General features: G+C 55.6%; 11 protein-coding genes across 11 annotated transcripts in view; 7 read left to right on the forward strand and 4 right to left on the reverse strand.

Moving 5' to 3' along the window:
• The window catches only part of POSPLADRAFT_1032156 (hypothetical protein), a gene marked incomplete at both ends in the record, with an annotated part of 3,816 nt that extends 2,945 nt beyond the window's left edge, over nt 1–871 (forward strand). The window contains one exon of the mRNA XM_024476832.1: nt 30–871. Within this exon, the coding sequence (XP_024342168.1) occupies nt 30–871 (842 nt within the window). The remainder of the gene's footprint in view (nt 1–29) is intronic.
• A 1,067-nt stretch (nt 872–1,938) lies between these two features.
• On the reverse strand, nt 1,939–4,851 carry POSPLADRAFT_1054129 (hypothetical protein; the record flags this gene model as incomplete). The annotated part of the gene is made up of 9 exons (XM_024480489.1): nt 1,939–2,565; nt 2,615–2,771; nt 2,827–2,992; nt 3,049–3,155; nt 3,208–3,375; nt 3,430–3,797; nt 3,856–4,079; nt 4,127–4,240; nt 4,425–4,851. 9 exons carry the CDS (start codon nt 4,849–4,851, stop codon nt 1,939–1,941), a joined length of 2,358 nt encoding a protein of 785 aa, XP_024342169.1.
• Nucleotides 4,852–5,304: 453 nt separating this feature from the next.
• Nucleotides 5,305–6,558, reverse strand: POSPLADRAFT_1044757 (hypothetical protein; the record flags this gene model as incomplete). The annotated part of the gene is made up of 3 exons (XM_024478597.1): nt 5,305–5,741; nt 5,776–5,938; nt 6,079–6,558. The coding sequence occupies 3 exons, from the start codon at nt 6,556–6,558 to the stop codon at nt 5,305–5,307; spliced, it is 1,080 nt and encodes a 359-aa protein (XP_024342170.1).
• A 1,019-nt stretch (nt 6,559–7,577) lies between these two features.
• On the forward strand, nt 7,578–8,880 carry POSPLADRAFT_1135684 (hypothetical protein; the record flags this gene model as incomplete). The annotated part of the gene is made up of 8 exons (XM_024484599.1): nt 7,578–7,744; nt 7,848–7,943; nt 7,992–8,065; nt 8,129–8,273; nt 8,344–8,440; nt 8,521–8,621; nt 8,676–8,745; nt 8,800–8,880. Coding segments are annotated over 8 exons (831 nt in total), but the record flags the coding sequence as incomplete, so codon positions are not given.
• Nucleotides 8,881–9,680: 800 nt separating this feature from the next.
• On the forward strand, nt 9,681–10,776 carry POSPLADRAFT_1135977 (hypothetical protein; the record flags this gene model as incomplete). Its single annotated transcript, XM_024484629.1, has 5 exons — nt 9,681–9,973; nt 10,039–10,060; nt 10,121–10,192; nt 10,244–10,372; nt 10,432–10,776. The coding sequence occupies 5 exons, from the start codon at nt 9,681–9,683 to the stop codon at nt 10,774–10,776; spliced, it is 861 nt and encodes a 286-aa protein (XP_024342172.1).
• A 329-nt stretch (nt 10,777–11,105) lies between these two features.
• Nucleotides 11,106–13,717, forward strand: POSPLADRAFT_1065214 (hypothetical protein; the record flags this gene model as incomplete). The annotated part of the gene is made up of 5 exons (XM_024481916.1): nt 11,106–11,116; nt 11,174–11,468; nt 11,525–11,914; nt 11,964–12,036; nt 12,084–13,717. 5 exons carry the CDS (start codon nt 11,106–11,108, stop codon nt 13,715–13,717), a joined length of 2,403 nt encoding a protein of 800 aa, XP_024342173.1.
• A 231-nt stretch (nt 13,718–13,948) lies between these two features.
• POSPLADRAFT_1044760 (hypothetical protein) lies at nt 13,949–16,082 on the reverse strand (the record flags this gene model as incomplete). The annotated part of the gene is made up of 8 exons (XM_024478598.1): nt 13,949–14,173; nt 14,232–14,562; nt 14,600–14,682; nt 14,743–14,854; nt 14,903–15,097; nt 15,155–15,651; nt 15,728–15,871; nt 15,951–16,082. 8 exons carry the CDS (start codon nt 16,080–16,082, stop codon nt 13,949–13,951), a joined length of 1,719 nt encoding a protein of 572 aa, XP_024342174.1.
• Nucleotides 16,083–16,286: 204 nt separating this feature from the next.
• Nucleotides 16,287–18,228, forward strand: POSPLADRAFT_1179079 (hypothetical protein). The gene is made up of 7 exons (XM_024488638.1): nt 16,287–16,396; nt 16,463–16,522; nt 16,578–16,631; nt 16,686–17,436; nt 17,501–17,759; nt 17,818–17,860; nt 17,916–18,228. The coding sequence occupies exons 1-7, from the start codon at nt 16,389–16,391 to the stop codon at nt 17,926–17,928; spliced, it is 1,188 nt and encodes a 395-aa protein (XP_024342175.1). The 5' UTR covers nt 16,287–16,388; the 3' UTR covers nt 17,929–18,228.
• A 285-nt stretch (nt 18,229–18,513) lies between these two features.
• On the forward strand, nt 18,514–19,465 carry POSPLADRAFT_1179082 (hypothetical protein; the record flags this gene model as incomplete). The annotated part of the gene is made up of 2 exons (XM_024488639.1): nt 18,514–18,803; nt 18,890–19,465. The coding sequence occupies exon 2, from the start codon at nt 18,890–18,892 to the stop codon at nt 19,463–19,465; it is 576 nt and encodes a 191-aa protein (XP_024342176.1). The 5' UTR covers nt 18,514–18,803.
• Nucleotides 19,466–19,891: 426 nt separating this feature from the next.
• Nucleotides 19,892–20,844, reverse strand: POSPLADRAFT_1044762 (hypothetical protein; the record flags this gene model as incomplete). The annotated part of the gene is made up of 6 exons (XM_024478599.1): nt 19,892–19,972; nt 20,023–20,309; nt 20,383–20,484; nt 20,541–20,607; nt 20,662–20,738; nt 20,799–20,844. The coding sequence occupies 6 exons, from the start codon at nt 20,842–20,844 to the stop codon at nt 19,892–19,894; spliced, it is 660 nt and encodes a 219-aa protein (XP_024342177.1).
• Nucleotides 20,845–21,104: 260 nt separating this feature from the next.
• POSPLADRAFT_1179086 (hypothetical protein) lies at nt 21,105–21,603 on the forward strand. Its single transcript, XM_024488640.1, has 3 exons — nt 21,105–21,142; nt 21,200–21,335; nt 21,390–21,603. Exons 1-3 carry the CDS (start codon nt 21,111–21,113, stop codon nt 21,438–21,440), a joined length of 219 nt encoding a protein of 72 aa, XP_024342178.1. The 5' UTR covers nt 21,105–21,110; the 3' UTR covers nt 21,441–21,603.
• The last annotated feature ends 90 nt before the right edge of the window (nt 21,604–21,693 follow it).

Genomic DNA, 21,693 nt, shown 5'->3' on the forward strand with positions numbered 1-21,693 from the left:
GACGCTATGGTCTGGTCGACGCCTGCAAGACTCGGTCGAGCTGCGTTCTACTCAGTGGCTGACTCTCGCCAAGCCTAAGGGCCCTGACTCTGCCGATGACACTACGGTTGACGTTTCGCTGGAGATGTCTCAGGATCTGGCACCGAATGCGTCGATGGAGAATGCACAGGGCTCTGACTGGGACATCGACCCTCGACTGGAGGCATATATTCCACCTCCGCCGAAGACGATGGAGGAGATTCGGCGTGAGGCGGACGAAGCGTTCGATCTATTGAACCCGAATTGGGATGCCCAACGTGCACGCGAGGAGGCGGAGCTGTCATCGGACTCGATCCACTTTGGCTACATTCCTCCTTGGCTGCTGGGCAACTTGGCCGAGACGAGCTTCAGCGGTCTGTCAGATGTCTCCTCGGGATGGTCCGTTGGCGAAGAGGACGGTCTGGCGAACACGTCGATGGAGAATGCGCAGGGTTCGGACTGGGACATCAATCCGCGCCTGGAAGCGTACATCCCCCCGCCGCCTAGGACGATGGAGGAGATTCGACGTGAGGCAGACGAGGCTTTCGACCAGTGGAACCCGAACTGGGATGCTCAACGTGCACGTGAGGAGGCAGAGCGTTCGTCGGACTCGATCCACTTTGGCTACATCCCTCCTTGGCTCCTGGGCAACCTGGCCGATACGTCTTTCAGTGGTCTTTCGGACGTCTCCTCGTCATGGTCTGTGGCTAGAGAGGATGCTCCGACGAACGGAACCATGGAGAATGCTGCTGGCTCTGATGGGGCGGCTGACGTGGGTCTGGAGGCGTGCATCCATCCGGGCGATGACCTTGCGGCGCATCTCCCTCCTATCGACGGCGCGCAGGGCGCGTAGGTCGCAATCTTTGGCAGCATTCTCGACACCCTTTGCGAGCGGTCTGGCTTAGATCATCGGCCTGGCTCTTCTTTGGCATGCTCTGAGCGTATTGTGCTGGACTTGCGCGCTATGTTACGACCCCTTCTGGCTGGTCTAGGCATATCACCGACACTTCGGATACATCTCGTCTTTTGGGGGTGCTCGATGCATCGTTGATTGACTTGAGATGTTACGGGTGAATGGTAATACCGAGTCGAGGAGCGCGCGTTCGCTATAAAGGTCAATACAGATCAATGGTACTGCAGGGAATACTAAAACAATATGCTGGCGTAGGCACACGATATCTAACTCGAGGCAACCACAGAAAGCAAGACTTCCTGGACCCACTTTCTGGCTGTACGCGGGACTACTGAAGTAGTGCCGATGTCGTACGCTGGTCTCTCTGAGACTTTCTTGTAAGTCATAGCTTATTATAATGTTCATGCGTACCCCACACTTACCTGGTGTCTCGCCGTCACTAGAAATCTAGGATGATTGTGTCGTGGTAACGCGGGCGCATGCATGACGTCCGTTCAATGGGCCTGATAATCCTGATTGGCCGACAGGAACATCAGGGAGGGCGATATCATTTGTGAGGGCTACATATTTCCCTAGCTTATTATACCATAGTATAATAAACGAAGCACGGAATTCATTTGAACGTTGATTGTCTTCTGGGTGTCAGAGATAACATTTGTCGTGAACCGTGTGTGGCGTTGTTGATGGTGATCGATTGTATCGCATTTGATGCGCCAGCTTGATGTTGAAGCTTGTCGAAGTTTGTTTATCAACGTACTCAAGCTTGGCATTCTAACTCTATATACACCGCTTGCTTCTCCCCGATGCTCCTCAGATATATGTAGAGCCACATTTTCCTAGACAAATAAACGTCGAGGTCCTTCCTAAATGTACATTTCTCAGACAACATCGCCCAATTATGTTTTGTTACCGAATTGCCGCGTTTATAGGTGAGCCATCGTGGTTCCAATGACGCACAATCTCTGCTACTACATACTTGTTTTACTAAGGAACCTTCTGCCAGTCATCTAAAGCTCGTACACAGGCTTGACATTGTACATCTTTGTATCAGCGGGAGCAATGATATCGCCTTCTCCGTATATTGGCGCGACCTTGTACATCCTAGTGTCCACTGGGATCTCGAGCGACTGCTTCGCGAACTCCTTGCCTGCCGCAGATGCGCCTGTGCTCTCCAATTTCGCCTCCTTGGGCGTAGAAGTGCCGCCAGGCGTCGCCTTGCTCGCGATGCTTGCCGCACGGCCATCGGGAATGTGAATGAACTCGCGGCGGCCATCATTCTCGCCATCATAGATGTAGTATCCCTTGCGCTCGAACTGAATGATATCTCCACGTTTGAGGGTGAGCACATTCGCATCGGCGAGTACGTCTTCGCGGAACTCGGACTGGGGCGGGACAAAGTCTTTCACGTCATCATTCTCCTCGAGCTTTTTCTTCGTGATCAAGTAGTCGTGGTCGAGCAGCGTCACCTCCGTGAGCGGATGCGCGGATGTTGGCTGCGTGAGCCAGGTGATCTTCTTTTTCGTCTTACGGAAGTCGCCCTCGAGGTGCAACTCCATCTCGATTGCAGTGACTTGTCCATTGCTGTCAGTGGTCTTGGAGCGCACGATGGCGTTGCCCCAATCCATCAGCGTGACCTTGAAGGACGATTCAGCCGAAGCAACGAGAGAGACGAAAACAATGCACCTCCTCCTGGTCGTCGAACGTCAATGCATCCTCTTGCTCAACTAGGATGTTCGACGAGAAGACTGTCTGCTTCTCGCCCACCTCGGGATTCTTCTTGTGCTTAGGGAGGCTTTTCACCTCAACCTCCGCAGGTCCACCCTTAACGACAACTGGAACACTTCACAATCGAGTGAGTTAGCATTGAGGGCCAATGCAAAAGGAAAGACACGCACAGGTTAGTCTTGCTGAGTGCCCAGAAGCGCGGCGCAACGGGATCGATGACCTTCTTGTTCAGCGTCCAGAGTGAGTCCCACTCAAGCGAGACAATGGCCTGCGACGGGCCTTGCGCAAGCATAAATTGGCGCAAAGCCTCCACGGTCAGGCCGCGACGGCGGATACCTTTCAGGTGACATTTCAGTAGAGGGTGCGAGTGTGAAGCGGACATCGATGCGGACCTCGGACGGTGGGGAAGCGCGGATCGTCCCAGCCGCGCACAAGTCCCTGATCAACGAACCAATGCAGCTTGCGCTTTGAAAGCAGTGTGTAGATAAAGTTGAGCCGGCTGCTCGCAATGTCAACGTCATTGATACACTGAAGCAGAGAGGTTTGTCTACCTGAAGTCCCAGATGTGCACGGGGCGTATGCTGAGCGCCTCGATCATCCACTGGTACTGTGGGTTGCGATCACGGTACTCGTTCGTGCGCAGTGCATGTGTGACACCCTCAAGTGAGTCTACGATGGGGCACGCAAAGTCGTACGTCGGGTAAATCTTCCACTTGTCCCTAACATTCCCGGCTCAGGACGAGATAGCAACGCATATGAGAAAACAGACATACCCAGTGCGATGATGCGGCAGCAAATTGCATCGGTAGATGACTGGGTCACGGAGGGCCTTGTTCGGATTATCGACGCTCATCTTCGCACGGATGCACCAGCGCACGCCCTCGGGTGTGCCCTTCTTCATCTCCTCGAAGTGCGCGAGGTTGTCCTCAACGCTGTCGTCGCGATGGCGAGATGCGATGCCGTCCCAGCGTTCCTTCCGCATCTGCTCCTGCACAGTGTCGTCCGCGTATGCCTTGCCCTCCTTGATGAGTCGGACTGCAAGCTCGTACAGGTGGTCGAAGTAGTCGGACGTGTGCGAGACAGCGTCGCCATGGATGTCAAGCAGTGCGAGGTCCTCGAGGATGGTCTCCTCAAACTCGGTCTTACAGATACGGTCAAATCACGTTCACGCATTGATGCGATACAAGCAACACGCTTACCCGCTCCTTCGTGGGGTTGGTATCATCGAAACGAATGAGCAGCTTTCCCTTGTACATCTTCGCGAAGTACTGGTTGAGCATGGCGGCCTTCGCGTGCCCAATGTGCAGGTAGCCACTCGGTTCGGGCGGGAAACGCGTGACGACCTGGCCCTCCTTAGCATTCTGTAGACCGAGTGCGAAGGACGCCGCGGTCTTATTGGAACGAGCCTTGCTTGACTTTGCCTCTGTGGGACCGTTAGACGGTGCTATAGGACTATAACAAGGCACATACCGGCCAGACTAGCGATGGCGAGCTGTGTCGACTCGAGAGACTCAATGTGCGAGAACCGCCGCAAAAGGTGTTGGTGCTTGTTGTTCTTGAGTAAACCAACTATCTTTATGCTACCTATAATAGAAAGCTTCAATGAGGATTGCCCAATAATCGTGGGTAGCATGATAGATATATGTAAATAGTGAATACACGCTATGAGAGCTCTGAGCGTGTGAACCACGTGGATGCCATACAGTAGGCAAATCCATTTCCAGGCGATGGTGTATCTCAAATAGCTCATATCGCACAAATCACTTACCCTTCAAAGCGCCCCATACGATGAAGTCCGCAGCAGAAATATCATGTCCAACAAGGAAGGTACGGAAGGCGAGATGGTCATCCAAGGAGTTGAGGGCGGCAACGATCTCCGGGAAAGCGGTAACAGTCGGCAAAGACTTTGCCAAAGCAAAATATGCCTGTGTCTGTATGGACGCGACTGTCAACACCAGTGGTATTTCTCTAGCAAGAGGACCTTCCTTTGCGCTGTCGTCTGAAAGGCCGCCTTCCTTGGCCAAGGCACGGACTATCTCATCCTCCGCGGAGATCGTTGAGCCATTAAGCTGAAGTGAGACGCCAGATGCACTCTCATCGTATGAGAGTTCAGCTTTGTCTGTGTATGTGGCGATTGCAATTGCCGCATAGGGAAATGGTGAGGCGGAAGAGGACAGAGAGAGTACTCCAGGCATGTTGGCAATAGGAAGGAGTGAACTGTACTCACAGACGCCGACTTCAACGTTAGTATTGACTCGAAAATACCGATCGAGATGATCGGGCGCCCGATCTCCTCATCAATGCAATGGGCGCCAATCACTTGGATCGTTCTTGCTTTGTGAACGAACGACATTCGTAATACCCTCGATGCGCATGAAAGAACATTCAGATACACATGGGGACCCAAACCTCATCTGTAATAGTAGGCTGTGTTCGCCGTACGCTTGTGCTAAGATTCGTACAGATCGCCAACTTGTAGCAACGCAGACTACAATCCCCCCCCCTCAACTGGACTCGTCACACGGATCGACTTGAAGCTCGTACAAATATACGATTACTGTCTGGTCATGGCAAAGCGAAGGTGCGGCTGCATTCCGGCGATACGGGCGTGACATGCGAGAGCGACCACCTCATTGTAGACGATTGAATCATGGTGCGGTGCCCATAGTGTTGTTCGTCTCAGCAGGCGCATTACGCGGGGCTGGCAGCGGCATCGGAGTGTCGATGTGAGGGATAGCATCAGTGACATGACTGGGCCCGTCCGTATACGGCGAGGTGTCCCCCGGGGTGCGTCCCAGCCTCACGTTCCGCTCTCTCACTGCGTGCGTTCCAAGCACTCCAACCTCAGTGGGCTGGACGCCCTGGGATGCCATGAATTGGGCAACGTCTCGGGGTAATACTCCAGCGTCCAGTACCGGTGCCATGACAATGATAGGGTTGGTCGCGACATTGAATCCTTGGACTGCGACGATGTATGCATATAGACCCCGTACAGATAGTACGTGCACCATAGCCTCGATCCATGCCCGTCGCGCGACTTCCGATGTTCTCGTTGACGGAGCCCAATTGCGCAGTTGGACGTATGCTCGTATGTCGTCGATGTTGAATGTTCGCATCACGGCGGAACGATGTCGGAGCGGCGGACGGATTTTTATTGAACCACGTCCACCAATACTCCACGGGCGACTGTCGGCTGGGCTGAGCCATTCCCGTCGACGCGATGCTGCTGGAGCTGCCATAGGTGGATTCCTCAACAACGTCGAAGCCGAAGGTGCGGGTAAACTAGTCGTGTGACTGGACGACGCAGTGGTGGTTGGAGGGTCGATCACCTGGCTACTCTCATCTCGTCGTCGATATGCGTCGTCGAGTCGCCGCTCTAGGTAATCATTGTGCCGTGTTTCTCTGGCCAACTGTTCACTGACATAGTCCCGTTGATCCATCGCCAGTCGCAAATGCTCTTCGGCTCGTATTCGGGCTAATATTTCGGTATTGAGACGCTCCTGTTCTTCGGCTCGTATTCGGGCTACCATTTCGGTATTGAGACGCTCCTCCAGCTCGCGTATACGAGCTTGGGCGTCCCTTAATCTCGCACGGTCTTCAACCAGGCCCCTCTCCCCTGGAAAAGACCATCCGTTGTTGAAATGGCGCTGTATCATTGTGGCACGTGCCGCATCTTCTGCATCGATGAGTGATTGGTCACACAAGCGAAGTCCCGCGATGTGCATCGCAAACTGCATACACCGTTCACAATTGCCATTGTGGAGGACCAAAGGCACTCCACCAGGGACTGAAACCCATGTAGGCTCTGTCCCCTGACGCAAGAGCCCCGGCGTGTGCACTGAGTCCACTACTTCGGTGATGGTGGCATGCGCCACGTCATTGTTATTGTCGACTCCCGACATTGAATCAATCAAGTTTGCTGCTCCACCTGGCGGCGAGGAGGGTGTCAAGTGTGAGAAAGTGTTAGGCTTCACGCTCAGACCGAGGGTAGACGGCACCAGTATTGGAGACGTATGGGTACCAAGGTAAGAGTAGAAGTTGCCCCCATTCTCGTGCGTACGCCCAGGCGTCTACACGTAACATATATACAAGTACGTAATATTATCTAATGTCTCTTCATATTAGGCCCGTTAAGTAGCGCGCTGCGAATGAGTGTATACTTCTGTCCATGGGCAGTTATAGGCCTATGAACGTATGGCCTTGACGCGGTGATAATATTTCAATGTCTTGATGACACCGAATAGTGAAACACTGGTCAGCCCGGGAGCCTGAGTAGACCACGCCACCTCGGACAGTGTGTTTCAATGAATGCGTGCGTGAGTCTGAGTCGGCTCAAAGCGGCTATGTACTTATTGTCATCCTCTGGTTTTCAAGTTCTGGTCGTGGTGACCGTGACGAGTGCTTACGAGCTTACTCGATTGGCAGTAGGCCTATCGGCAGAAACCATTCCGGTGGTTTGCTCGAGTCCGAGTGAGTTTTCGACTTCGACTGTGAAGTACATGCGACGCGACAGCGATGTCATGTCGAAGCATACCGTCGAACTCCTTCAACGGTCGGGATAGACGCCTCGATCAGATGTTCGATCATAGTGATCATGAGACGGCGCTTGAGTCTGGGTCGGTACCTACGTACTCTTTCCCATCATCTCGAACTAGACCCATTGCAACTTGCTCTCACGAGTGAGTGACCTTGCAAAGCAATCTTACACGCACGTACTCGCTGTGCCACGAATGCCAGGCATCTCACGATGCATCCTCGTAACCCGTACCGTACACCTCCCAACTTCTTGTCTCTTGCGGATGCATATCCTGCACTCAAACCACAGTGCGTGCTTTGCATTACACTGCATATACGTTATTCTAAGAATTACTGAGCAGCCTGACCTCCACACCTAAGGGCACCACCATCGACTTCAAAGATGATGTCGCTCAGAGGTCTGCTAGCGCTCTCTTGCATCTGTATCTCCGCGACTCTGAGTGTGCTACGTTTAAATCAGTGTAGGCGGCTAACTGAGGCACTTCTCTTCCGCGACTTTCACGTCTCCCTCGAAATCCCAAATGACCGCCTTTGCCCTCCGGTACGTGTCCGGTTTCCTGATTTCTGACGTTCCTGAAGGGTAAGGCACAGGTTCCGAACCGGTGAGAGTCACGATATGATTTACTTATCCTCTAACACACAACTCTCTTCACAGGTTGAACTACATCCTATGGCTTGAAGACATCCTGCAAGCGGCACGCCTAGCCGAACCGCTTGATACTCCACCTGAAGCTGTCACTGGCATTGATGTGTAAGTTGCGGTCAGCAATAGTATCAAAAATCGCTCATTTTTGGACAGCGGTACGGGAGCGTCTGCAATTTACCCCCTCCTCGGGTGCCGATCAAACCCTTCCTGGAATTTCGTAGCAACAGGTACTCCAGCTTGATAGCCCGCAGGCAAGACAGCGTGCATTGCGATACTCATATTTGTGGTAGATGTCGACGAGAAATCTCTTCATCATGCACGTCTCAATGTACAACAAAATTGCCTGCAAGAGCGCATCTCTGTGATAGCGTCTGACCCTGCCGGCCCCATCTTGCTCCACCTCTTCAACTTAGAAAACCGCATCCGAGATCCGCGGTCCGGGTAAGCCCATCAATCAGTGTCGTTAGAGTGTCCTAGATGACATACACCTGCAAAAACGCAACAGGGCGAAGTATGACTTCACGATGTGCAATCCTCCATTCTATAGCAGCCGTGAAGATGTCTTGCACTCTGCAGAAGTGAAAGAATCTGAACCAACGGCGGTAAGGTTCTACAGGCATCTCGGATATCCCTCATTGTCTAGTGTCGAATTGCATTAAGTGTCCCTCTCTTCACTGCTCAGGTATGCACAGGAGCGGATGTGGAGATGATCACACCAGGTGGTGAGGCTAACTTTGTGTGCACGATGGTCCGTGAAAGCCTCGAGACACGGGCGCAATGCAGGTTCGCTTTTTTGCTGCCTGCTGTCAGTTGCACACTTAGCCTTGCTTCTACCAGATGGTACACCTCGATGCTAGGCAAGTTGGCGTCTCTGACTGACGTAGTCGCACTCCTGCGCGCGGAGACGGTATGCGCAGCATTACTGTTGCTTTACTGGAAAGTGACCCCTCACCCCGCTCAGATCGACAACTATGCCTGCACAGAATTCGTCCAGGGGCAAACACGGCGGTGGGCCATCGCATGGTCCTTTGGCGACGTTCGGTTACCCGATGTAAGATTCAGACCACGTGTTTGCCTGCGTAATTTAGGCCGCTCGCATCTACTCCAACAGCATATATCCCGCATCAGCAACCCCGCAGTCCAAAGCCTCATGCCACCGCGCAACACGCTCCAGCAGGTTTTTCCCGGGGCGTCCTCCATGGCGCACCTCGCGACAGCCCTTGCACTCGTCTTGTCCGCTATTGAAGGTCTATCTGTACGGCCCGTAACTCCGGCGTTGCAGCCGGCGACGGCTGAACCACCTGCGGACGTGCTCGTCTCCGCTGCACGCGACACATGGACCAGAGCTGCCAGGCGGAAAAAGGTACAAGCGGGAACGATGGACACCGACGAAAACAGCGACGCTCCTGCATTGATTTGTCGTGTAACATGTATAGACCCGCAGGACGGAGGCTCTATCCGAGGGAAGGCTCCGGAAGGCCTTGTGGTGAGGGTCGAGTGGGTGCGTGGCGTGAAGCGCACGCTCTTTGAGACCTTTGCGAGGCATGTTGAACGGAAGATCGCCACTGCATTGGTGGTGGCCGTTAATACTTCTACCTGAGGCCTGTTCCTATACGCCGATGCGCCATAACTGCATGGAATCACATATAAGATACTTGCTAGGTTTGATCCCGATTCGAATTGGGTTGATCAGATCGTTGACATCAATTTATAAACGTATCCTGGGCGTCAAAAGACATCTCTCACCTCTCACTCATACCCAACCGAGTACTCCTTGGGTATTCGTGATCAGGCGAAACGAACCTTCCTCCTTACTCGCCCCAAATCAACAAGGGTTTAGCTATGAAAAGCAAGCGTGCGAACAAAATAGTGGCGGGGACTGGAAATCTGGTAGATCCCGTGCTGCGCTCTCCCACTGCGACTGTCCACCTCACCTACGATCCTAACTCACCGCCACCTCATCCGGGTCCCACTCACACACGCTTCGTCTGCATATCAGACACGCATTCACATGTATACCCTGTCCCGCACGGCGATGTGCTTCTACATTCTGGTGACCTATGCATGCGCGGGCAGCTTAAGCACTTGCAGACGACGGTGGATTGGCTGAAGGGCCTGCCGCATCCCGCAAAGATGTGAGTACTATATCTATAGGCAGGAGCATGGAGAGGCACTAATGCATGGTAGGTGCGATGTGTAGTCTGATTGCAGGAAACCATGATGTGCGTGGTGAAATCCAGAATAGCTCCTCAGTGGAAGCGCAATCCTGATTATTTCCTCAGCTCTGCTTAGACAATGACTGGCGAGAAGGTGGGACGCTGGCGAGAGTGCTCGGCAATGGGATACGCGCACAGGTACACACTCCGCACCGTCAAGTGTCCCTCGTCTGATCGGGTCATGTCCAGGATGTAGATGCAGCACAAACCCTCATGCGGAGCGAAGAGCTGCGCGAGACGGGCATCCGCTATCTAGAATACGAACCCATACAAATAACCACAGCCTCCGGAAGAACGTGGAACATATATGGTTCACCTGTGAGCTCGGCACCGCAGCATGCATCCTCCGTGCCGACGCTCACCTAGTCGACATGCAGGCAACGCCCCGATACTCAATCGGATCGTTCCAGTACGAGTATGGACAAGGCGCAGAAGTCTGCTCTCGCATACCGCCCGAGACCGAGGTCCTGCTGACGCATACGCCACCCCACGGGACGCTCAACGCAACGCGGAGGGGAAAGGCCGCGGGCTGCAAGGAGCTTACCGCTCGGCTGGAAAGTAGAGAGCTTGGGCGCTGCCGGCTGCATGTCTTTGGACACATCCACGAGTCGCACGGAGCGGTCATTCGCCGGGGAAATGGCGATGGGACGGTGGACAGGGTCAGCGTGAATGCAGCACTGGCGTATGGCGGCCAGGCCGTCATTGTAGATCTTGAGAATTAGAGTGTAGATATATCAATGCTCATAGTAGTTGCAAGGAGAATTTGGGTTGCATGGTTCCACTGTTAGGTGTAATGACATGTCTGCCATTCACTTCTTGTATCAAGCTTAAGCTGGAGACGTGAGCTGATTGTGAGGGGGAAATGCAGGGACGTCCGATGGTTGCTTCGTGAGGATGTGTGTGTTTGTGCCGCCATGATGACGATCGACTCATCCAGGCGCCTAGCCCTGGCAATCGGCATTCCAAGATGACTCGTGGTGGCCTGCAATGCCTGATTTATATGCGCGCCCCTCTATTTCGTACTCTCAACTAATTTCCCTGACGATCCATCATGCCTATGCTGTGAGTCGCTCTGTGCGTCGTAATTAAGTTCCATCTGACAATACGCCACCCTCCCAGGAAGGAGCCGTCGCAAAAGTACAAGCCGTACACTCCTCTCAACCTTCCTGACCGCCAATGGCCGTCGAAGGTCGCGACAAAGCCACCATATTGGCTGTCCACCGATCTCCGCGATGGGAATCAGGCCCTCGCGAACCCTATGACCGTCGCACAAAAGACCCTCTTCTTCCACACCCTCCTCAAATGTGGATTTAAGGAAATCGAGGTCGCATATCCTGCTGCAAGCGACACAGACTTCAACTTCGTGCGCGGGCTCATTGAGCAGGGCCAGGTGCCGGACGACGTGTGGATCCAGGTTAGTCTCAGCATCATTGCGGCGTCGATCCGGTGCTGAAGGCAGGTTGAGCTCAGGTTCTCACTCCTGCCCGCGAAGACCTGATCAAGCGTACGATCGAGTCTGTCGCAGGCTGCAAGCGTGCTATCATTCACATGTACAACGCCACGTCGTGTCTCTTCCGCGAGGTCGTCTTCCGGAACTCAAAGGAGGAGACCGTTGCGCTGGCCGCGAAGCACACCAAGATCATCAGGCAGCTCACAGAGGAGTGCACGGCGAAGTATGGGACGATCTTCCGGTACGAGTACAGCCCGGAGACGTTCACACAGACGGAACCCGAGTTCGCCGTTGAGGTCTGTGAGGCCGTCAAGGCGGCATGGGGCAAAGCCGGACTGGGCGATGAGCGAATCATCTTCAATCTGCCTGCAACTGTCGAGATCGGCCCCCCGAATCATTATGCTGATCAGGTGAGTGTCTGCGATGCTACCCGCTGGCGGCGGCGCTGAATCAGAGTAGGTTGAGTATTTCTGTCGCCATATATCCGAGCGCGAGAAGATCGTTGTCAGTCTGCATCCTCACAATGACCGCGGTATGTTATAGAACAGTCGTAAGATGTGTCCTGCTCATCCTCAATAGGTCAGGGCATTGCTGCGGCTGAGCTCGCCATGCTTGCGGGCGCCGACCGCGTGGAGGGCTGTCTGTTCGGTAACGGCGAGCGTACAGGCAACGTTGACCTCGTGAACCTCGCGCTGAACCAGTACACGCAAGGCATTAGCCCCGGGCTTGATTTCAGCGATATTCAGGCGGTCATCGACGTGGTGACACAGTGCAACGACCTGCCGGTGCACCCGCGGCATCCGTACGCCGGCGAGCTCGTGTTCACAGCATTCTCCGGATCGCACCAGGACGCCATCAAGAAGGGCTTCGAGGTGCAGCGAGTACGCCACGCCGAAGCTGCCAGGAAGGGCGAGCCGCAACACTGGGATATGCCCTACCTGCCCATCGACCCTGCGGACCTTGGCTGCAACTACGAGGCCGTGATCCGAGTTAACGCGCAATCTGGCAAGGGCGGCATTGCATACCTGGTGCAGCAGCACCTTGGCTTGGACATGCCCCGCAAGATGCAGATTGCATTCTACTCGGTCATTCAGGACATCGCAGATCGCGAGGCCCGCGAGATGACCGTGGAGGACATTACAACGGCGTTCAGGAAGACATACCACTACGGTGGCTCGACATACGAGGGCAGGCTTGTCCTCAAGTCCTTCAAAATCTCCTCAGAGCCGTCGGCAGACTTGCCTAACGGGGACGAGGCTGCGGACGAGCGTCGCCAATTTGACGGCACGGTCTCGGTCGACGGTGTCCTGCGCGTTATCCGGGGTGACGGCAACGGCCCGCTGTCCGCCCTGCTTGACGCCCTGCGCACGCATCTCGACATCGACCTGTCGCTGCGTGAGTATTCGGAGCACGCCATTGGCCAGGGCCAGGACACTCGCGCCGCCTCGTACGTCGAGCTCGTGCCCCTCGCACGCGATGTGAAGGAGATCCGGCGCTCAGCCGAGTCATGGTGGGGCATTGGCGTCGACGCCGACATCACAGGCTCAGGCCTCCGTGCGGTGCTCAGCGCGGCCAACAGCGCCATCGGCGACCGCGAGCTGCCGGAGCTCCAGCTGAGCGTCGGGTTCAGCGCGAAGACGAGCCAGGCGGACATCGCGTCCGTCGTGCTGCACGAGCTCCAGCTCGAGCTGCCGCGCCGTTTGCAGGCGCAGTTCTTCGAGGTCGTGCAGCGCGCGGCGCGCGAGACAGCTGGGCAGATGTCGTACGGCGCGCTCATTCAGCTCTTCCGCGAGACGTACCGGTACGACATCCCCGACACGGAGGAGACGTTCGCGCTCCGGGGCTTCAAGATGGAGAACCTGGGCGAGAGCGGCCGCAAGGAGCTCACGGGCGAGTTCGTCATCAACGGGAAGCTCACGCGCGTCCAGGGGCAGGGCAACGGTCTGCTGACCGCCGCCCAGGCCGCGTTGAACGCCCACATCGACGGCAAGGCTGTCATCCGCGAGTATGCCGAGCACTCGATCGGCAAGGGCTCGGAGGTGAAGGCTGCGTCCTATATCGAGCTGGCGTACGAAGCGGATGGCGGCGCGATCAGGCTGAACGCTTGGGGCATTGCTACCGATACTGACATTACAGCCTCCGGACTGAAGGCCCTCCTCCGTGCATCCGGCACGTTGGACAAAATGCATAGGAAGGCGCTAGAGCAGAAGTAAAGACAACATGTAGTATCACAGCGCGACGTCCTCGCTGTATCCTTATCTCAAAGCGAAAGCTTATGTGTGTTATGACTCGTTGAGAGAACGGAGCTCGGATGGCACGGAAGCTCACAACTGCGTACACCATTGTTGCATTCGGACGGCTAGCACGTTGAACGCTTATACAATAGAAAGAAGGGAACATAGACATACAAAGCACAAGAGAACACACCCCAAACATGCAGCAGATCAGAACTTGAATTCCTTCTCTTTTCTGTTCTCCCTCTCCCGCTCCTTCTGTCGTCTCCTTGATGTCTCCTTCGCGATCATATCCGAGAAGTCTTCTCGGCCGTTTGCACCGGGGACACCAGCGGAGCCACGAGCATGTTGCTCGTACTTCCGCCGCAGCTCGTCTTCCGACATGCCTTCCAGTTCCCCTGCATCGATGGAAACTTCCACGCCGTTCCCTCTGCGCTATTTGCGAACGAGTCAGCTTCGTAGTCGCGCGATAAAGCTGTAGTAGGACACTAACTTTGGAGCCACGCTCGTCTCCGAGCACGGGAATAGCACCGCCGCCGGTAACAGCACTGACGTCGTATCCCCGTTCGCTTCCCATAAGCCCGCGTACCGAGGCCTGCTTCTCGGGGACAACCTGATACAATGATCTTGGTCCTGACTCGACCGCTTCTGATTGTGCCCGTCCAGCATTTTTGCGAAGCTCCAGGAAGTCTGGCGTCTCGAGTCCTCCCGCAACTGTCGAGACGACACTGGTCATGCCGGATGGCGTCTCCATTCCTGACGGTGTTTGCATGCCGTCCTGCGGTGCGGGTTGCTGCTCTTCCTCCTCTTCGCTTTCTTCCTCGCTTTCCTCTTCTTCTTCCTCTATTTTAATAGTGAGACAATAATTCAAAGCGCTTCAGACATGACATACCTTCTTCGGGCTCTAGCTCACCCCAGAAGTTGCGATCAACGGGCTCGCCCATCTACGAATGAAAATAGGACGTCATGAGTAAAATCACTGCGCTCAAAGTAAGAATAATCACATCGGCATCATTGTTCTTGGGCATTACGCCGAAGACATCACCATACAAAGGACGATTGTATTCGTCAAGAGGGGGCTTACCCCAACCACCTGGATGGAAGCCCCACTGCGCACTGCAAGAAATGAGCACGCTATATGCGCGATACAGTTAGTGAACTCACCCTTCGGGAATAGGAGCATTGAGACCGGGTATCCGCAAGGTAGGGTAACTTGGGGGTGGACCAAAACGTTGCATGCTAATGAGCCAGGGAGGTGGCGCGAGCGGAGGAATTGACAATGCCTCCACGAGCTCTGGGGACAAGTCACCAGGACGCTTGTGCTTCAGCTGTGTCTCAAACTCCTTGCCTTCATAATACCTACGCATATTAGAGTATGTCAGCGGAAGCACAAGCAGCACCGACCTGAGGGCTCACATCTCGCCGAAGCCAGTGACATTCGGCTTTGTCATAAATTTGAAGAAGGCGTCGTGCAGCTTCTGGTAGTCAATGTCTACCTTGCCCATCTTCGGCTGCACGCGCTCACGCGTCTTCGCCTTGAGGGACATGCCGGCCTCCTTCTCTTTCACGGCATCCCGCATCGTTGCGATCCCGGTGTCTGCAATGTACGAGGGTAGTTGGAACGGAGGCTTCTCAATACCCCGCTTGCCCTGCAAGTAATCTCGTTTTGCGCTCCAGTGGCTTGGGATGGGGACCGTGTTGCGGTAGCTCTTGAGGTGGAGAAGTAGGCGAGGGTCAGAGGCGGTGACGTCTGTCCACTCGACGACCTCAGGCTTCTTCACAAGTTGCTTCAACTCTGCTACGGTAAGTCGATTCATCTTGCGGGCTTTCTTTTTCGAGAGGGGCTTCTTCTCTTCAGCATCCGAGTCACCCTCTGAGGCCATATCATCATCAGAGTAGATGATCTCTCCTTTCTGAGGCTCTTGGTCGCGAGCACGCTGCCACAACCGTGTCAGTTAAAAAGGGGTAGATATTATGAGATGAACGTACAAATGCTGATTCAGGAGGCGGCTGAAAACGAGCAAACACGGAGGAGAATCCTTCGAGGGCAGGGCCTTTGACATCCAACTGCTCAGGTACGTACTCGACATCCATAGGCTGCACACCATCCTCCTCCATCTTCACGTCCGGCTTCTGCTCGCCGTTCTCCTATCACAGCCGTCATTAATGAGTGCACGTACATGAGAGCTTACTTGTGTATATGAGAACGTACCGGTGTCCCCGACTTCTCCTGCTCCTTCTTCTGCTTCGCCTTCAGGCGACGCAACTGATTTTTAGACTTGATCTTGCCATTCGCCTTGATACCATTAGTACCATTGGTCATCGTCGCTGTCTGGGTAGCCATGTTGTCCAGTCACAAGCTGAGGAATGGCAAGCCAAGGAAGGGTCCTCTGTGCGAGTACCTGTTGGGCGCTGAAGCGGAGGGAACACTAACGTAAGCAGCTCCTGCCATATCAGGCCATCGGAGGGCGAAATAGCGGCAAACACCGAGCCCGCCAGTCACCGCTGGAAGGGCGAAATTTGCTTTCTACAAGTCTCCTCCGAGACCATCAAGCTTAGAGATCGTATCGATACTCAGCCCACCCCCACCACCGTCGCATTCTTAGTCGACCCCCCTGTCGACTACTTGCACAAAACACAGCAACTACCAATGTCAACGTGAGCAGTCCGATGATCATGCGTGTGTGACCCGTGTCTCATCCGGGCTTCTGCGTCGCTCTGCAGTGAATTTCAGGATGTCCAGGAGGGCGAGATTGAGTCCAACTGGGACCAGATTGTCGACAAGTGAGTAGGCTGTGTGCATCCTTCGTCGAAAAGCAGACGCTGATCGGATGCACAGCTTCGATAACATGGAACTAAAGGCTGAGCTCCTCCGTGGTATCTATGCGTACGGGTGAGTAGAACCCGCCTTGCCTCCGAAAATTGAGCTGGGCTGACCGAGGCGCAGTTTTGAGCGTCCCTCCGCTATTCAGCAGCGCGCCATCGTGCCCGTCATCAAGGGCCACGATGTCATCGCCCAGGCTCAGTCCGGCACGGGCAAGACCGCTACCTTCTCTATCTCAATCCTCCAAAAGCTGGACCCGGCCATCAAGGGCACCCAGGCGCTCATCCTCGCGCCCACTCGCGAGCTCGCGCAGCAAATCCAAAAGGTCGTCGTTGCGTTGGGCGACTACATGAACATCGAGTGCCACGCTTGTGTCGGTGGCACAAACGTTCGCGAGGACATGGCCAAGCTCCAGGAGGGCGCGCAGGTCGTGGTCGGCACGCCCGGTCGTGTGTACGACATGATCAACCGCCGTGCCCTCAGGACGGACACTATCAAGATTTTCTGTCTCGATGAAGCCGATGAGATGCTGTCCCGTGGTTTCAAGGACCAGATCTACGAGGTGTTCCAGCTCCTCCCGCAGGACACGCAGGTTGTCTTGCTATCCGCCACCATGCCGGCGGACGTGCTTGAGGTCACCAAGAAGTTCATGCGCGACCCCGTTCGTATCCTCGTCAAGCGTGACGAGTTGACGCTGGAGGGTATCAAGCAGTTCTACATCGCGGTCGAGAAGGAGGAGTGGAAGCTGGACACGCTGTGCGATCTGTACGAGACGGTGACGATTACCCAGGCTGTCATTTTCTGCAACACAAGGCGGAAAGTCGACTGGCTGACTGAGAAGATGCACTCTCGTGAATTCACCGTCTCTGCCATGGTAAGTTGCCGGCGATCAATATTCATATATAAAGTGAGATGCTGACGCAATATATCCGCATCAGCACGGTGACATGGAACAGAAGCAGCGTGAGGTCCTGATGAAGGAGTTCCGTTCGGGCTCCTCTCGTGTATTGATCACCACAGATCTGCTCGCCCGTGGTATCGACGTGCAGCAAGTGTCGCTCGTCATTAACTACGACCTGCCCACCAACCGTGAGAACTACATTCACCGTATCGGTCGTGGTGGCCGTTTCGGAAGGAAGGGTGTCGCCATCAACTTTGTGACGACGGAGGACGTGCGCATGCTTCGGGATATTGAACGTAAGTGGCGATATCCAATTGGAGACGGGACCGCTCTGACGTTTGAACGATGCCACAGAGTTCTACAACACCCAGATTGATGAAATGCCCCTGAACGTCGCGTAAGTGCCATATTGATTGTTAGGAACGGCGCAGGATCTCATGTTTCACTATTAGCGACCTCATCTAGATGACTTGTATGCCACGCTGCCACATTATCTTACTGCGTCCTCGAGATCAATAAACATTTTGACGCGTCGCTTGGTCCTGGAGGATCAGAAGCTCCTATCATTTTTTACTTGTTGTCACGTCATCCCGCCTCTTGCGCTGTCGCCCTCTCCACCCATCGCATTGTTGCACAATCACTGCGAACGATTCCACACGCTGTCACGACTGTACTGTATAGGCTGGGTTGTCGAATTCGTAGTCTAGTTGTGTCACCATGTACTGCTTGAGCGACTGTCGATATGATTTTCCTGCATTTCCTGTGAATTGTGTGTGCGCGTGTGTGTGTGCGGTGCGCGCGTGATGGCCGGGTGAACGTGAGGGCGGCTGATAGACTCGGCAGGGCGGGGAACAGCACGCGGACCGCCGGAGCAGTGCCGGATCGGGGAGCGTCGGTAGGTGGGGAGGCCGAGGGAGGGGCAGGGCAGTGCGTGGGCCGTCGCGTCGATCTCCGGAGACTAGACGCTGACAGATGGCGGGCTCGAGGCAGCAGCGCACGGGTATTCGACGGCTGTCCTTCACGGCTATACCCATCTGCCCTCCTTATATACACATACACACACATGCCCCTACCCTCCGTCCGCCCGCAAACTCATGCCACCCTCTCCATCTTCATAGCCCCCCTGCCTTTATAGTCTCCCCTTCTTCTCGTGCCAAGCCCCAGCCACGCCCTCTGGTCGCACCAGCAACGCCACTCTTGCACATTATCGTCAAGGCTCAATCAAGGCCGCTCCTTTGTGCTGTGCCTCCTCGTACTGTGGCGTGCCTGCCGATCCTTGTCACCGTTCCTGTGGCCATCCGCAGGCGAGCCTCCTTCATCATAAATTATTATATAACTCGGTGAGCAGCGCCCTTCTCCTCCCTCACCTTCGCTACACAGCTCTGACGGTTAAGGCATGTCCCCGCCGCAATCTCGCCCCAAGCAGATGTCCTTGACCATGCCCTCGGTCAGCACGCTCCACTTCGCACCCGCGCCTCCGCCTTCCCCCTCGCCCACCTCCACCGTCTGGTACACGCCCGCCACAGGCTTCCCTGGCTCCCCTGCGGCTCTCCAACAGCTCCCTCCGACCGAGATCGTCCCCCGCCTCTTCATCGCCGACCTCGCCGCCGCCGAGAGTGCCCACACCCTCCTCACTCTCGGCATCACCCACGTCCTCAGCGCGATGAATGGTCGCGTGCACCTCCCGCCCGCCATCCCGCTCGAACGCCTCCACCTCCCGCTGCAGGACAGCCCTTTCGCCGAGCTCGCCGCGCACCTCCCCGCGTCGACGTCCTTTGTGGCCGATGCCCTGCGCGACCCCAACGCCCGTGTGCTCGTCCACTGCGCGCAGGGCATCAGTCGCAGCTCAAGCATCGTCTGTGCATATCTCATCGCGAAGAATGGCTGGTCGCCTGACCACGCGCTGCAGTTCGTGAAGAATAAGTACAGCATAGCGGAGCCCAACCCCGGCTTTGTCATGCAGCTGGGCGAATATGCCCGCTCGCTACAGAAGCCTGCCTAGCCACAGGACTGCTGTGTTCGGACCAAGGAAGCCGATTCGGACCTTGGATGTGCTGTTGCTGTTCGCCTACTAGTCGCTGTCTCATCCGCATTAACAGCGGTCCTCATGTTATCAAGGGTGCCGTAAACCGGCCATCCATGCAAAAGGGTGCACGGATCCACACTTCGCCGCTTCCTACCTTATCTCCCAATAATCTCTAGAGCTCACATCACTAGCTGTTCCATAGCATCTGTTCACACGCAGTCCGTATGTTATGTGTGCCCATCATAATACCCCTATTATGTGCATGGTGTCCCCACATCTCATCATTCCAGTGTCCGCATGACTGATGGCGCGAAAGTAGTATACAACATACCTATACATACAATCCTGTACATAGTATCGACATGCATATACATGTAAGGTGGCTCCACGGGTATCAATATATTAGCAACATCGTCCCTGACGTGCGTCTGCCTCCAGCGATAGATTGGGATTCGACGGTTTCAACAGCTTGACGCCGGGCGACTGCAACCCCAGTCAAAATCAGTGATCAGCCCTGAGCCAGGACCACGCACCCTATCATCGTCAAAGACGCCCCGCCGGATCTTGTCGAGAATATCCCGTGTCGCACGTTCGAATGCCGCCTCGACGTTCTCCCCTGACCTTGCACTCGCCTCGACAAACAGCAGGCCTTCCTCCTGCGCCCACTGCTCCGCTTCCTCAGACGGAACCTCGCGGGTGCGCCGCCCCGGGCCCGCATCATCCGTGCACAGGTCGATCTTGTTTCCGACGAGAATGCAGGTGAGGTGCGGGTCCGCATGCTCACGTACATCTGCGAGCCACGAGCGCGCGTTCACGAAGCCTGCAGGGGAAGAAGAACGCGGACAGGCCCTGAGCGGACGTGCGGCGTGCGGAGCGGGCGTGCGAGTACGTACTCTGCCGCGAGGTGACGTCGTACACGAGCAGGCAGCCCGCGGCGCCGCGATAGTACGAGCGCGTTATGGACCTGAACGACTCCGTCCCGGCCGTGTCCCAGCCTGTGGGTGCGTGCGGTCAGTTCGCGGCGCGGGCGCGGCAGCGGCGAGGAGCACACATTGCAGCTTCACGACCTTGTTCTCCTCGGGGATCGTGATGAGCTTCGAGCCGAATTCGACTCCTAGCTAGGGGCGCACGGCTCAACGCGCGCATGCGAGCGAGAGGGCGGGCTAACGCACTGTTGGGTCAGGGTTGGCGAGGAAGCGCTGGTCGGTGAGGCGGACGAGGAGGGAGGACTTGCCGACGGCGCTGTCGCCTGCGGGGCCGCGATTCGTGTCGGGGTGTGCTGCACTGAGAAAGTATCATACCGACGGACCTGTGATTATGAATTTGAGAACGTAGTGCCATGCCACACCGGCCATCGTAGAAGCGTTTCTATGAGATACAAGACGGGAGTTCGTGAGGTCGTCGAACGCGAATATATGGTTAACAGGGTAAGCAGTCCAGAGGGATAGCGAGTCGAGGTGTTACAGCAGTCAGCGACCGCGGCCGCGGATGACGACGGTGGGGATGTCGACCGACGCGCGCTAGCTGTGCGCACGTGACCCTCCGGAGCTCGCCGATCGGTCTGGCGTCTGGCAAACGACCGTCGACACCAACACAAGTTCCCTCTAGACTATCCGCTACGATGAGCAGTGCGAACTGGCGCAACGTTTTCACGTATGTACCCGCACCCTACCCATGCATGTGGTGTGTCTGATGTCTGGCATCCCACAGGTACAACAAGTACACCCAGATCGCCGCGCGGGCCCTCCGCCAGTCGCTCAAGGAGAGCGAGCGTGTCACAGCTGAGAAGCGCGGCACGACCATCCTGCGCTACCAGCAGTGGCAGGACGGCCAGGGTGGCCAACAGGTGCGTCTGTAGGCTCGTCATCCCGACATTGTGTTTTCTGATCCTGGCGTCTAGGTCTTCTTGAACCCGCCAGAGAAGACTGCCCCGAAGTCGGCAGCAGTATAACGACGCTGCCCAGATAGTGCCCGCGAAGGGTCGATTGCAAAATGGCGGATAGGCGTTTCTTTGGGTGCAAGTGATCTCGTCATGCCCGTGCATTTGCGCGTGTAGCTACATTGTACAGTTTGCCTTGAACGTAAATCTAAGCCTGCCGAGTTGCTGCAACCCCAATGCCCCCATGTCGTAATGAGCCGCAGCGACAGAGAACATGCAGCGGGCCCTGCGTGCATCTTGCGACGGAACAAAATCGAGTATTGTC

Source organism: Postia placenta, assembly GCF_002117355.1.
Source record: "Postia placenta MAD-698-R-SB12 unplaced genomic scaffold POSPLAscaffold_3, whole genome shotgun sequence".
NCBI lineage: Eukaryota > Fungi > Basidiomycota > Agaricomycetes > Polyporales > Adustoporiaceae > Rhodonia > Rhodonia placenta.